The sequence below is a fragment of the Idiotropiscis lumnitzeri genome, chromosome 3 (genome assembly GCF_059441095.1).
Source record: "Idiotropiscis lumnitzeri isolate Australia: NSW breed Sydney's pygmy pipehorse chromosome 3, RoL_Ilum_1.0, whole genome shotgun sequence".
Lineage (NCBI taxonomy): Eukaryota > Metazoa > Chordata > Actinopteri > Syngnathiformes > Syngnathidae > Idiotropiscis > Idiotropiscis lumnitzeri.
Window position 1 is genome coordinate 23,160,650 of NC_142393.1, and position 15,676 is coordinate 23,176,325.

Consider the following 15,676-nt stretch of genomic DNA (forward strand, 5'->3'; position numbering starts at 1 on the left):
CGTGCCAGTATAACCAGTTACGATGCATAAATCATCCCTCAGATATTCGGCTCCGCCCAGAAACAAGCCTCCCACTCTTGTATTCTTTTTCATTTACTCCACCAGGACGTCTGCCTGCTGCTCCTCGACACTTCTGCTCACATGAGCGCCTAAACCAACGTTAATTGCCCTTTGTAACCCTCTCCATTTTTATTGAAAGGATTTGGACGCTCTCTTCGTTTCATCACCTCTTCGATGCTTTTCTGTCAGATATTTTAAGAGCTTTGCCCTGAAGGTTTCTTGGACAAGAGGCGAATAATCTGAGTCGGAGACCGAGGGAGGGAAGAGCGCAGCTGCTGTGTGAGGAGCAAAGAAAAAATAATAGAGATAAAGGCGGCGAGGAAGTGTGCAAGTGTGAAGGGCGACGAAGCCGGCGAGGACACGCACACAAACACGCACACTTTCCTCATCCGACGTCCACCTGAACGCGAAGAGCGGGCATGCGGCGAGACGAGACGAGACATCACACACCCACTGAATGAGCCACGCTACTTTCCCCATCATGCTCTATTCAGCTGGCTTCCCACATTCGAACAACCTGCGCCGGAAGAGTAACTTCGTCCCGGGGTAGAATGACGAAAGGACACCTCTGAGTTTGGAACCCCCTGTGACAACCCCCCTCTTCCTTTTTTTGTTTCTTTTCCCTCATCACCTTCCTCTGTCCTTGCCTTCACTCAGCTCGACTGTCTCCTCCTCACTATGTTGATACCAGCTGTCCTCCTATGGATTCTTAATGTCAGCAAACTGTGCTCAGGACAAGACTACATGGACTACTACGCAGCTGGAGATACGGGAACCCAGGTGAGACCGAGAAATATGGGTTGGGGAGTAATGAATTACTTGTAATGAGGATTTCATTACAAAAATATAGAACTATTACCAGAAGAAAATGTCATTAAATTACATCTGATTTTGGAGACTTTGACTATTAGTTTGAGTTGCAATTGAAAAAGACAGATTAACAGTAATATTGTGATTACCTGTCTCTGGTCATGTGCCATTATGCCGCTTGACTCAAGCAACTGCAAGTTTGCAACAGGCTCTTAAGGCATTTTGGAAAATAATTCAATTGTGATTCCATCCATCCATCATCTGTCCCGCTTGTCCTTACAAGGGTCGTGGGGGGTGCTGGAGCCTATCCCAGCTATCTTTGGGCAGTAGGCGGGGGACACCCTGGACTGGTTGCCAGCCAATCGCAGGGCACACAGAGACGAACAACCATCCGCGCTCACAGTCATACCTAGGGGCAATTTAGAGTGTCCAATCAACCTGCCATGCATTGTTTGGAATGTGGGAGGAAACCCACGCAGGTACCGGGAGAACCTGCAAACTCCACACAGGAAGGCCGGAGCCGGCATCGAACCCACGACCCTGCACTGTGAGGCCATCGTGCTAACCAGTCGGCCACTGTGCCGCCAAATTGTAATCACCCCCCCCCCTTTAATACTGTGATTGTGATTTAATATACAATTACTTTTTCAAGGTCCTCTTCTAATCTATATTTTCAACAACAATCCATTTCTACAACTTAACGCAACATGCTTTCTCAAGTGAGACATCAACCTTTTGTAGGCTGAAATGTCCATGTTTGGGCAGACGCAGATGACAGTTCTTTATGAAAATGTTATTTTCCATACACTTAAATGTAAACATTAGCTTCATGTGAGGCCAGGGGTATTCTTCTTCTTGAAACTTAGTTCCTTACTGGGGTGACCTCTACTTCTTTGGCCATTTCTGTACTCATTCGCATTGCAAAAAGAAATGTGACATCTGATCTGAATGAAACATGTCCGGCTTGTGACATGCGTGCACCCAAAGCACAACGTCGAGTGTCATGCACCAAAGTGTTTCGAAAGTAAATTTTGTCCCGTGTGTAAAGGCTCACCTTATCATCTCATATCGACTGAGGAGCGGGTTAGGAGGAGGTAGAAATATTTTGGTGATTCGAGGCGCCATCACTGGGGTGAGACAAACAGCAAGAAACCACTTTTTTGAAGAAGGGTTCACTATTTGCCACATTGCTCTTAAACATAAATGTAGAAATTTTGGCAAATTTATATAAAAAAAAAACCTGAAATATCACATCATCATAAGTATTCAGACCCTTGGCAGTGACTTCCATATTTAACTGACATGCAGTCAATTTCTTCTGATCCTCCTTGAGATGGTGCTGCTCCTTCATTGGAGTCCAGATGTGTTTAATTAAACTGACTGGACTTGATTAGGAAAGGCACACGCCTGTCTATATAAGACGTCACAGCTCTTAGTGCATGTCAGAGCAAATGAGTATCATGAGGTCGAAGGAACTCCCAGACACTGAATTGTGGCAGGGCATAGATCTGGCCAAGGTTACAAGTGAATTTCTGCAGCACTCAAGAGTCCTAAGAGCACCGTGGGCTCCATCATCCTCAAATGGAAGAAGTCTGGCATGACCACAACTTTTCTTTAGACCTGGCTGTCCAGCCAAACTGAGCAATTGTGGAAGAGCCTTGGTGAATGAGGTAAAGAAGAACCCAAATATCACCGCGCTTGAACTTGAAATTCAGTAAGGAGATGGGAGAAAGTGCCACAAAGTCACCTTATTACTGCAGCCCTAACGATGGCTTTAATGACACATGAAAGCCTGCATAGAGTTTGCCAAAAAAAACACATGAAGGACTCCCAAAAAAAAAAAAAAAGATTCTATAGTCTGCTGGTATCAAGATTGAGCTTTTTGGTGTTAATTCTAAGTGGTGTGAGTGGAGAAAACAGGCACAGGTCATCACCTGCTCAATCCAATCCTGAGAGTGAAACCTGGTGGTGGGAGCATCATGTTGTGGGGGTGTTTTTCAGCTGCCGAGACAGGACGGCCGAATGCAGCCAAGTACAAAGATATCCTGGGGCCAAAATCTCTTTCAGAGTGCTCAGGACCTCAGACTGGCTCGAAGGTTCACCTTTCAACACTACAATGAGCTGAAGCACACAGCTAAAGTAACAAGAGGAGTTGCTTTAGAACAACTCTGTGACCATTCTTGACTGGCCCAGCCAGAGCCCTGACCTAAACCCGATTGAGCATCTTCGGAGAGACCTGAAAATGGCTGTCTACCAATGTTCACCATCCAACCTGCCAGAACCGGAGAAGATTTGCAAAGAAGAATGGCAGAGGATCCCCAAATCCAGGTGTAAAAACCTTGCTACATCATTCCCGCCAAGACTCGTGGCTGTACGAGCTCATTAGTGAGCACAGGGTCTGAATATTTATAACCATATGATATTTCAGTTTTTCTTTTTTTAATACATTTGCAAACATTTCATTTTTTTCTGACAAGATAGGGGGATGAGTGTAAATTAATGAGAAATAAAATGAACTTTTTTGATTTTGGCATATGGAGGAAAGTGAAATACTTCCTGTACCCACTTTTTGAGTTCTTACTATTTTGCGGCTTTTTAAATGGTACATAACACAGATAAAAATTTAAATTGTGGAGTTTTTGCTATGTCGCTGGATTATGCTGTGAACATTTTTCCACACTGACTGTTATTGCAGACTCAAGTGCAAGCCAGGAGTAAAATGTATAAAAGACAGTGGATGGCAGAGGTTTGAGATCAGTTCACACTTTAAAAAAGAAGATAAGGTGAAACGTGTCCATTGCAAATCAGAAATGCTTCAACATCTTTAGCACATAATCTCAGAACAAAACACCCTGCTCAAGTTACCACTGGGCCTTGCAAACAAACACTCTTGGAGTGTGGTGCTTACAACTAAATGTACTGTTTAATTTTTGAGAATTGTTTCTAAAAAAATGTCGATAAATAAAGATGACTCCGTTTGCATCGTCTTCAAGGATCAAAGAAAGCTATTAGAACAATCTTTCGTCTAAAATACACATAATATTTTGTGATTTTACATTAAACAAGATATTATTCAATACAATACCTGTTAAAAGCGTCACAAAAAAATAGTAGTAGAATCTACGTAATTAATCATAATTAATTACAGATTTATTGCGATTAATTGGATTTAAAAAAAAATAATTGCTTGACAGCACTAATATATATATATATATATGTATATATATATATATATATATATATGCCATTTTTCAACACATTTTTTGTGCAGCAGCTTGTAACAGATATTTACTTGAATACTGGAATTAATAAAAACATCACCAAATATGAAGTAGATTTTAATTCAAAGACTGTTCTAAGAGTTTTCTTTCCCCCTTCAATATGATCTAAATTGAGGCATCTTTGTTTACATTTTTCTTAGAAACAATTCTCAAAACTTATACAGTGCATTTAGTTGTGCCCACAAGCACCACACTCAAGGCCCAGTGGTAACTTGAGCAGCGTGTTTTGTTCTGAGATGATGTGCGAAAGATACTCAGCTAATATGGTACAGTATTTGAATTTGGCTTTGCAAAATATGTCAATTGCTTTTGAAGTAAATAAAACTGAGTTAACTGAGTTAAATGAATGATTTAAAAATATATTTGGTCGATACTTTGCATATTTTCAAAGATCGCAGTGGTCTCTGGAGCATAACTCTCGCAATAAATGAGGGACTACTGTACATCCATTTTTAGGCTTTTAAATTTATTTGCTTGGTTGACGCTGACTTCACTCAATTGACCAATTTCTGTTTGTTCCCCGGTGACTTAAAATGAAACAGATAGAAGTCCAGAGTTCATATTAAGCACAACTGGGCAACTGACTGCAGTTTTTAAGATCTCATTGCAAGTGAAGGAGGCCATCATTGGGCTGCAAGACAACAAATCTAGAAGAGTGATTGTGGCAAAATGCTGAGGCCCTTCACATAAACAATTTGGTGCCTTGAGATACTGGTGATACATGTTTTTCAAAATATGAGTTGTTGTCCAGCGGATTTTTTGCTTTGACTTGCAAGCAAAAAAATCAGAGAAACGAGCAATGAATGGTGGCTGTGAAATCAACTCAAGTGTACTTGACCACAAGTAGTAGTGTTGCTGGTAGTGAACAATTCTTCAAAGAAGTGGCTTCAAGTCATTTATTGTCCCTCCCAGGTGAAGTTTACTGTCAAACAAAACAAAGAAAAACATACACAAATGAAAAGGAAAACTCTAGGGATGGGCAAGTACCGATGTCAGGTATCAGGCTTAAGGTATCAGAACAGCGGGTGAAAGGTCGCTGCAGTGAAGGTCCGGGAAAATGTCTGGTGGAAGAAAGCTCTGAATGTTGTGACGTCATCGGGCTCCAGACTAAACGAAGTCATTGACTGCAAAGGACTTAATGCAGAGTATTAAAATGTCTGATAATATTTACCTCAGTTGTCCAAATACTATCAAAATGGATGCATTGAATTCTACACAAAAAGTTTGTTATTCCTGACTGGCAAATTCTATACTTTCGGCTTCACTTTGAATACAATAAGAATGTGTGTTTTTTTATTTTCTGATAAGAAAAATAGCCCTGTACAGTACTGTCCTTTATTTAAATCACAGAGCAATAACAAAATTGGATTGAATAATATACTTAAAAAGCCAATCACAGTTCCTCAGTGAGCAGGAATCAATTTAATTGTTCTTCACAGAAGACAAAGAATATATTCCTGTGAGTATTTTTGATATTATCTAACCACATGTGTCTCAAGTAGGCATTGCTTAAAAGGTTATTACACTGTAATGCTGATGCTATTAGTTAGCGCGTCTAAGCTGTTTCCAATATCCTGTTGTGTTAGCATTAAGCTAGCAGCATTTAAGATAAAATTGTTCTTTTACATACGGAACATAAAATCTCTTTTTTGTTTAGTTTGACAGTAAACTTGAACCAACAGTAGCAAAAACAGCTTGAAGCCTGGAAGAATTGTTAGCTATCCTTCAAATGTTCTCAGGGCATTGAACAGATGCCAACTGTACTGTTTGGGTTGTTTATGTGCCAAGCAGCTGTTTGTTGTCAGTTGAGTTCACTGCTACCATAGAGCTCTCTCATGTCTCAAATTTTTGCTCAGAAATACAAAGCAGCCGATTGACGGTTTGTAACTCAAAGAAACGTCGCTGCCAAAGTTGGACCATTGGGAAGTGTAGGATGTCACATAGCTGGGACGAAACAATAGAAATTGGGCTATTCTTGAAGAAATGCAGCGATTGCAGATCCAAGTTTCAGATTGCAAGGCTTTCCAATTGATGGTGCAAGAGTTGGCGTCACTTTGCCGCCAGTAATGGTTTTCCTTTCCTGAGAAGAAGAAGAAAAAAGGGCTTTGAAGTAATTGAATACTGCTGTAGCTGGGGTAATGAAACGGCCAGGAATATTATTCTTCCATGTTCCTAGAAGAGGACACACCCCAGAGCACTGGGCCGGTCATTGCTCTATCATGACCTCACAGTCCCACAGCAATGACCTCATGTCCCAATCACAAAGAACTAGCGGGGGAAAAAAGAAAGATGAACAGTTGGGTTTTGGTGCGGAGTAGGAATGAAAAGAACAATTTTGAGATTTTTGGACACAACACCACGTGAAGACTTAACAAACAACTATATTATTATTATCTTGTTATAATATCCTATCTGTGGATAGCTTAAAGCAAGAATGAGTACTAACCACTAAGTGGGACTACGACAACAATGTTCTATTTGTCTTCATTGCAGGCTCCCGTCTTGTCAGATGACCAGGTCAGTTTACAGACTATCGTGAGCGTGGATCAGCTGCTGCAGCTTCTCTATCCTGAATACAATCTGCTCCAGCAGTGCCTGAGGAAGAAGTCATGGCACGCCTCTTCCTCCTCTTTTCCCACCTCCTCGGCGAGCCCGGCGGTCCATTCGAACCATGACGATCGCTGGGTGCAGCTGAGGGAGGAGGCTCTTTATAAAGTGGACAGCACTCTCGGAGGTAAACGCCGCACCAGTGTGCTTTTATGCTCTCAAAGTGCCTTGAAACGAATCACTGGCTAATACAGTCAAACATGATCAGTCATTCTAGAAGAGATCCAGCGCACCTCATGTCAGCCCAGGGAGGTGTGCATTGAGGTGACCAAAGAGTACCCAGAATCCACCAGTCAGTTCTACCTCCCCCGCTGCGTGGCGCTGCATCGCTGCGGTGGATGCTGCACCAACGAAGCCTTTTACTGCGCCAACACGAGTCACGCGCTCGTCAACAAGACGGTGAATATTCGCACATTTGCGGCACGCCTCGTTCTGATGCAAGCATCATTTTCCCACCTTTTTATTTTTTAGCCAAGGTACATATGAGGAATGTCAGAAAAGTTCCAGGACTGGTATCACAAATGATACACAGTGGCCTAACAACACCCAATGTGGCTCAATTATATTGTTTTGTACTTTTTTTGTAGCCTAAAAAAAGGCTAGTCCAGGAAAAAAGTATTGTAAGTTAACATTAAAAAAAGTTTGATATTGTTTGAAATGTTTCAAAGTGTAGCCAAATTTAGATTTTTTGGCCTGCATGTGACCGTGTTCATCAGCCACGATATGATGTTCGCGCTCCTTTTGTTCACTTCCATTACGATTGGATGCCATAAATAGGAGCTTTACAAAAAAAAAAAAAAAAACAACAACAACTATGTATTGCACAATAAATGGCATGATTCAGAAACTTGTACATCAAAACAGTAACAATCGATATCAATAGCTTGATAAGATATGCTCCTTTAAACTACGGATCGTTTCCATTTGATGGGACCCTCTCCCCTACTGGCATAGCAGCCAAAATGTCTGGCAATATTTAGTTTTGATGTGAAAGTGGCGCCTGCCAATATATTGATATGCTTTTTAGCCTGCTCGAGGCGACTGTAGCGTCTGTTAGTCTATGATGAGAGCAGCGTAAGTGAGAAACACATGATCAAGTTGTCTGTTAATGGCGCCGTAGGGCCGTTTGTTGGCACGCTGGCAATTTACAGCCAATTGTGGAACAGACTTTGAAAAGTACTCCTCCGAGAGGGATTTTGTTTTGACTAGACATGATTTTGTGTCCGTTAAATCTCAGGTCTGTTGAATCAAGGGTCCATTGTACATCAAACACAAACGACGAGTTTTCCCCTTCAGTGTGGGCGAGATGATTGAACAGCATGTTTGCAAAGAGAATCTGTGGCGTTTGCTGAGAGTTGCGGCAATGCACCTGAGCTTCTGACAGTTCCTTATTGAAAACATGGCCGAGCTGAAGCAACGTCTCTACTCACCCGACCTGGCTCCATGTGATTTTGTTTGCCCTCATTGTGGTCGTCAAGGGGACCTGTTTTAAAGAAATGAAGGTTTGCTGTTGATGAGATGGCACAGAATTCCAGGCAGATTGTTTCAAAGGGGAAAACTCGTACTTTGGATTGGAAATTTTTTCATGCTAGTCCTCGAACGTTTCTGATACATCTCATTTTTAATGACAAAACTCTCACAGTACGCCACCAAAAAAAAAAAACATCACAAAAATGTATATACAATGTCACCTTGACTTTCGGGTTTTCCAGGCAGTTGGTTGGTGAATTGTTTTTTGTTTTTATTTGTTTGTGTTGTGAGCCAGAATCTGAGATATGAGCAAGCATCATCTAGTGTCAGGAAACGCCACATCTGCCCACCATCCCTTTATACGAACAGACTAACATGGAAAGCCCTCATTATTATTTGTGCCGATGCGACAAAATTGTGAAGTATTTTTTTCTTTTTTTAATAAGAACGAGAAAATAACAAGCGGCACGGTGGCCTCACAGTTCAGAGGTTGTGGGTTCGATTCCAGCCTTCCTGTGTGGAGTTTGCATGTTCTTCCCGTGCCTGCGTGGGTTTTCTCCGGGTACTCCGGTTTCCTTCCACATTCCAAAAATATTCATGGCAGGTTGATTGGACACTCAAAATTGCCCCTAGGTATGAGTGTGAGCGCGGATGGTTGTTTGTTTGGTGACCAGTTCAGGCTGTATCCCGCATTCTTGCCGAAAACAGCTGGGATAGGCTCCGGCATCCCCCGACCCTTGTGAGAAGAAGCCGATAATGGATGGATAGAATTGATAACAAATAAAATATAATCAAATAAGAACTAGAAAATAATCTATCCCTAACAATACTAAAATATACAGTGAATAAATGACGGTGACGCACAGCAGAGAAGTTTTAGCAGAAGTGGAGACATGAATGTGTGTGTATGTACAGAGCAGTAATAAAAAATAACGCGTATATTACCGTAACTTGAGTGATTGTAGCGATTGCTTTTGTGGCAAGAAGCCGTCCGAGTCTAGTTTTTCTGGTCCTGCTGGCTCAGTACACTGTCGGAAGTAACGGTACTGTGGGGCTCCGATTTTTTGTGCTGCACTCGAAATTGAACGCTGCTGATTATGGGGGGAAAAAGTACCATAAATGCCTGTTATCAATATTTAGCTGGCACAGATTGATAAACAAACCTTTATTACTTGTGAATAAATGATTTGGCTGACCAATCACGTGAAATGAGATCATTTCCTGTGCATAGTGGTTGTTACTCACTGACTCAAAGCACAATTCTCACGCTCCTCTGTCCTCCCAGTTGATGGAGCTATCGCCACCCAGGATGGAGCGCTCTGTTGTCATGGTAACCTTTGTCAATCACACGGTGTGCGAGTGTCTTCCCAAGCGGCCGCTTCACTCCATCATCAGACGAGCCGCAACGGATCACCTGTGAGTGACATTGAAGCAGGCGTGTGTCGTGATGCTGTGTGTCCAATTCATATCAATAACTAATTGGCGGTTTTCAATACGAATACATTCGGAGCAAATTCATATTTCATCAAATGTAATTTTACAGAACCTACAAAAAGAAAAATGTGCTTTAGGTGATCTTCTGCAAGAGATTATTAAAGTCTAAAGAAAAAAACTAATTGACTAATTGATGTAGCAGTTTATCCAAATTACTACACTGTACATGTAGAATTGCTTGATTGATTGGTTTTATTATGTTTAATGAATAAAAAATAAACTAAAACCAGCCCTTCCTTCCTTCTTATTTCTACTGTGTGGCCGAAGCGGGATGACTCTTATTTCCAAGTTTGGCAGCCCTGGTCTACGTCCTTATTCGAAGTGTGTGTGTGTTTGTGTGTAGGTGTTCTCCTCCCACGGTCCCCTGTGCGCCGTCATTCTTGTGGGATCCCGTCAACTGCATGTGTGTGCCAATTGATGCCATTAACTACTCAGAAAAAGAAACAGGTGAGACTTTTTCATTGTTGTTTTATCATGAAACTCTTCATTTTGTGATAGTGATTGCATAACGTTGGATTGTAATACACCCAAGATTTACACTGCATGAAATTGTTGAAATGAATAATAGTTCAATTGAATATTAAATCTTCAAAACAATTCTGACAATTGTGTGGAATCGAGCAAGTGGTTAGCATTGTGACCAGCAGGGCTCGTGGTTAGTCAATGTGGGCTTGTCACGGCAATTATAATCTGACAAGTTTACATGCGTCACACTCAAACAGTATGTTGACGCATGGCATAAACAGGGTATGTCCCAATCGGCAGAGAAGTTGAGACATTTTATGGGCTGAATAATGAAGGCCATGGAGAAAAAAAAAAAGCCTTTTATTATCAAAAGCCCTTTCTCAGTCGTGTGTTGGTTTTGTTGTAGTTATCAAGTGCTTCAAAAATAAAACTTGTTAGCGTCAAAGTCTGCTTGTCACAAAAATCTCATTTTCTCCACTTATTGCTCAGAAACTGATGTTTGTCATGTTGGCAACCCACGTTCCACAGCTGACAACTAAAGAATGAGGAAAGCAAGGAAAAACATTTTTTTTTAGTCAAGTGAAAGAAGAAAGTCTGCCTTTGGTTTGTTTGGTGCTTGTATTGTCACAATATTCGGAGGGTTTTACTAAATGCTCCAAAAACGTTCGGCTGTGAATTGTTAGCTCGTTTCCTAATTTTAAAGCAGATACATGAACTTGAGCTCCATGTGCTCATGCTGCCTTTTTGAAATATGTTGCATAATGTGTCATTAGAAATAGCATCGGCCATGAAATAGTTGTCTCTTGACGCTTGAGAAAAGAAAAAAACGCGCAGGCCTACAGCAGCTCAGTTGTATTTACTTAACAAGGCCTGGATTTTGCAACGAACCGCTGGGGCTATTCCAACCACTTCTCTTTATCTCTGTGGCTTCCAGAGGCTTTGGACTCAGGGCTGCTGGCTTTGTGCGGCCCCAACAGGGTTCTGAAGGAGCCCAGCTGCGAATGCGTCTGTCGAAACGGGCTCACTGAGGCCAGCTGCGGTCCGGGCTGGAAACTGGACCACAATACATGTAAGGGGTGTTTCAAGATGTGTTGGCAGAAACACACGCGTACATAAAAAAGTAGTTTACAAGGACTGAATGTTCATCAAACTCAAGACAAGTTTGATTCAGAAAAAAATATAAATATTATAGTAAGATACTACACACAGGTGGAGCATTATCACTTAATTATATGAAAAAAATGCTAATCGGTTCCTGGAGATGGATTTCCATCAAAAAGAAAGAAAAAAAAAAAAAAGCTGAATTTGTGAAGAGTGTACTGCAAAGACAACGGTGCTCTCTAAGTATTGGTGAAGTATGTCCAGTAATGGACCAGTACCTGAGAAGCCTTTTTCCGGTAGGTGAATGTCAGTGCGAAGGACAGGGCGAAGGCAAGTGGTGCCCCGTCGGCCAGCGCTGGGACGAGGAGCTGTGCGGCTGCGTGTGTGCCGCCCAGTGTCCCGGCAATCAACCCCTCAACCCTGACACCTGCTTGTGTCAGTGCAGAGAAAGTCCACAGTCGTGTCTACGGCAAGGCAAGAGGTTCAACCCAAACACCTGCAGGTGAGCCGAAAAAAACAATCGTCACTTTCTTACTGTTGCTTGTTTCCTATTCATCGGTGTTTCTTTCCTGCTGGTGTTGCATTTTAGAAAAAAAAATAAAGAAAGAAATGTGACCCAGGAAGTTTTAAGAGTTTGATGTTGTCTGTGAGAATAATTCTACTGCATCATCTCTTGTGCTAGACTAAAAACCACCAATATTCTCAGCCTAATAGAAAAACATATACAGTGAAAAGTGCATTTTTTCAGTTGTTATCGTAAGTTAATTCAGCATTGTTTTCATTATTCAGCTCACGTTAGCAAAGCGATGGGAACACGTTGTTTTGATAGCATGAAAGTCAAGCCAACATTTTTTTCTTCTCATTACGAAGACTGTGTAAGCTAATAAAAGAGGGAAACTATTTTAAAAGTTTATTTTATTTTGTCATATTATCAAAAATATCAAATAGTAAAAAAAATATTACTTTTCTACGTTTAAGAATGTACTCTTAGTTTTACTTGAGTACAGAAATGTGTAAGCTACATTTGTCACTAATCTATCCCACACTTATGCTACAATTAATAATTTAACACAATTCAGTCATTTTAAAACAGTGGTAAAAAAGCAACTTCAAGTGTTTTTTTTTCTGCTCCCAGTTGACTGTTTTAAATTAGAATTACACATAAAATAAAGTGGAAACACCTTGATGTTTATTTGAAGGGGACCTCAACCCAAAACGTTAATTTCAAAAATTTTCTTTGCGCTCCCAGATTCTAACCAATATCACGTTTGCGAAATGAATGAATTAAGCAGAAAAATAAATTTTGGGGCCATTTTGTCACTTGCTGTCAACTGAAATGATATCACAGTCCTTAATCAGGTAACGACCAATCAGAGCTTAGCTCAGCTGCTTCCACAAACACATTATTAATCAGAATGGCGTATGTGGGCGGCAAAAACATGATTGTAAACAACATTTTTGGGCTGAATTCCCATTTAAAGCAACCACATAGCTTTGTTTTTCAGTCTGCTAGCTTAATGCTAACGGTTGTGACTCTATTACCCTTTAAGCTAGTGGTTCGCCACCACGGTCTAGTTTTTGTGGTTCAGTTGATCTCAATATTCTATACCAGTGTCATATATTACATACCCTGATAATAAAAAAAAACATTAATGAAATGAATCACCTTGTCCTAAACATGATGGTTGTGTTGTTCCGCAACGCACTCACTTTTTCCATGTTAAATATGTAAATAAGAGGCACTCAAAAGAGAAGCAAAATCGAAATCGGTGTCAAACATTGCTGACTTGAAACCTTCTCCTACTTTTGTTCCGATGTTTCCTTTTATGGACACGCGAAATCCCAAGCACCCAACCGCCTTCTTAGCTGCGAGTATGTGGTGCAGTTCCCACAGCATGCGCGCCTCTCGAGAGGCCTCTGACCCGAGAGGCCTGAGCTTGCTGACAGTGAGCAGAGCACAGCAGCCATCAGGCCGCCGGGCAGCCGCAGAGATGGATGGAGTGACAGGACCCAAAGAAAAACATACAAGGGGACGGGAGCTGAGCCATGAGGGAAAGTTCAGTTGTGCAAGTGATTTGTTACGGTGGATATTCTCAGGCGTTTTGTGAGGGAAGAAAGGAACACAAAAAGACAAAAACTGAGCTTATAGGTTTTGTTATGCATGGGGACTATGGTTGCAAAATCCTATGAATATGCGAGGTTACAAGGACAGCAATATACAAAATTAGAAAGAAACGTAAATATAATTGGGAAAAATGTTTTAGCGTGCTCTTGACTAAGGCAAGCTAATTTCATGCATGTGGAAACTGATTTTTTGTTTCACAAGCCATTGGCTGATTTAAAAAAAATGGATAAAAAGGGAGCATTTAAGATACTATGATGCCCATTTGTGTAAGCAGTTTGTTTTGCACGGATAATGCTTATGACAAAAAAAAATGCTTATGGGCCACCAAATCAGTGTGACTTGCGGCCCGAGGGAAAAAAAAATCTTTTTATACAGCAAGTACCCTACACATTGATCTGAATGTGTATTCAATAATTGGAATTTAAAAATGTTGACTCCTTTGAACACTGAATAAAATGAAATATAAACCCTCAAAAAAGATTTTTTACTCCTTATCCAGCAATAACTCAAATTTATTTTCCAAAAAAAAAACAAACACAAAAATGTAAATTTGCGATCACACTTTAGTTGTGACCCAAACACATCACCCCTTCTGAAAAATGTGACTATTCCTGGTCTCACATAGGCCACAGAAAGTCACATAACTCAGAGCCTCTGCAAGCCATGGGAAGGCCAAAAGGAATGTCACCCATTTATTTTTCTGAGCTATTATAATGTAAGTTGTAACTATGACTTGGTAGTGCAACTCCCTATTTTTTTGTGTCCTGTTTATTTTTGAAATAGTTTGCATTTCACCGCTGTAATGTGCTTAATGTCAGCAGGCTATTCGGATAAATGCCCCATGGCTATTTTTCATGTATTTGCTAATTCTTTGCTGAAAACTCACTCTTGCTTCTTTCAGTCCAGCTACTCAAATGATGAGCTTCAGTAGGCCAACAATGAAGCATAACGTAAAATAACAAAACAAAAAAAATAGTCTAAGATGATTGGGAAGGGGAAAAATATAAAGACAAAAATCTAAGTGGGAGTGTTCCGACAGGCAAATAGTATTCATTTAATGGAATGGCTTTTATATTTAGGAAGGAACATACCAGAACACCTTTCTCTGAACTTAACCTTGTTGTTAAACCTTCGGAATTTGTACACTGAATTGCCCATGAAAATTTATGACACGCTTTTCAGCAATTTTCCACCCCTTGGACTAACTAATTGAATGTTTTCTCTTCTTAGTTGCTATAGGTTACCATGCAGGACCCGCAAGCGTGCCTGCCTCTCTGGCTTTTACTACAGCCACCAAGTCTGCCAGTGCATCCCCAACTATATGAAGCCAGAGTGGAATTAGCCAATCACAGAGGAAGACAGAGCCAGCCGAGGACGCCGTTTAAACCTTGGGAAACTTGTGGCCTGACTCTACTAAAGAGACCAGGAAGCGGAACAGACCAACAAATGAACAGTTATTGGATTACAACAGGCCTCATAATGATTCCAGGCGCATTAATTCCTTTGTCCCATGGGCGGATGCAGCAACAGAAGAGGAAATGAGATATGTGTGACTCACAAGTATTTGTGTGTGGGCTCTTGTCCAAATGCACCTGGAGAAATGTCAGGCGGCCATATCGGACTGATCTGCTTCCGGGCCATCTTTGATACCTGCTGCAACATGCTTGGAGCAAGCACGCCGACACTTTCCTTGAAATGGAAAGTGGAAGAAGATAATGACAGACTAGACTAAAGATGAAATAGGTTCAAGGCAACTTTGCTGCGGGCTGCGAGGTGGAAGCGTTGAGCCTTGCAGAGATGTCGCAGCGGCATGAGTATGAACTTGACACCAATCTTTTCCAACTCATCGTTTGCATTCCTACCAGAGGGCACAGACTGTCCGTCTTGTAATTCCTGCACACCACTTAGTGTCAATTTTTTTTAAGCCATTCACTTCAAAAATGCAATACAATTCCTGTTGTAGGGCTGATCTAGAGCTTTTACTCGTAATTTAAATGATCCTAGACAATATAAAAATGTTAATATTTAATTTCTTCATATTTAAAGTATGGTCTTCTGCAGTTGTGAAATGCTGTATTTAAGGCAAACCATTCCCCCAAAGTCAATGTTTTGATTGGTAATGCTGCCAACAGTGCTAAAAGAATGAGTCCTAATATTTTAGGGCTCAAATCCAACTGTAAACAAGAGAGCTTTAAAAAGGAAAAAAAAAAACAGCAACTTTCAAGTGTTTCATATTTGAAGCCCTAACACCCCCCACCCCCCC

General features: G+C 41.0%; 1 protein-coding gene across 2 annotated transcripts; it reads left to right on the forward strand.

Moving 5' to 3' along the window:
• On the forward strand, window positions 1-15,109 carry LOC148340474 (vascular endothelial growth factor C-like). 2 transcript variants are annotated; one of them, XM_088290863.1, is made up of 9 exons: window positions 1-606; window positions 718-840; window positions 6,645-6,885; window positions 6,967-7,157; window positions 9,514-9,644; window positions 10,066-10,169; window positions 11,122-11,256; window positions 11,589-11,790; window positions 14,644-15,109. In XM_088290863.1, exons 2-9 carry the CDS (start codon window positions 739-741, stop codon window positions 14,753-14,755), a joined length of 1,218 nt encoding a protein of 405 aa, XP_088146989.1. In that variant the 5' UTR covers window positions 1-606; window positions 718-738; the 3' UTR covers window positions 14,756-15,109. The 2 variants fall into 2 exon arrangements, with proteins under 2 accessions (XP_088146989.1, XP_088146991.1); XM_088290865.1 differs by having other exon boundaries at window positions 2-840; window positions 6,645-6,668; window positions 6,744-6,885.
• Window positions 15,110-15,676: the final 567 nt, after the last annotated feature.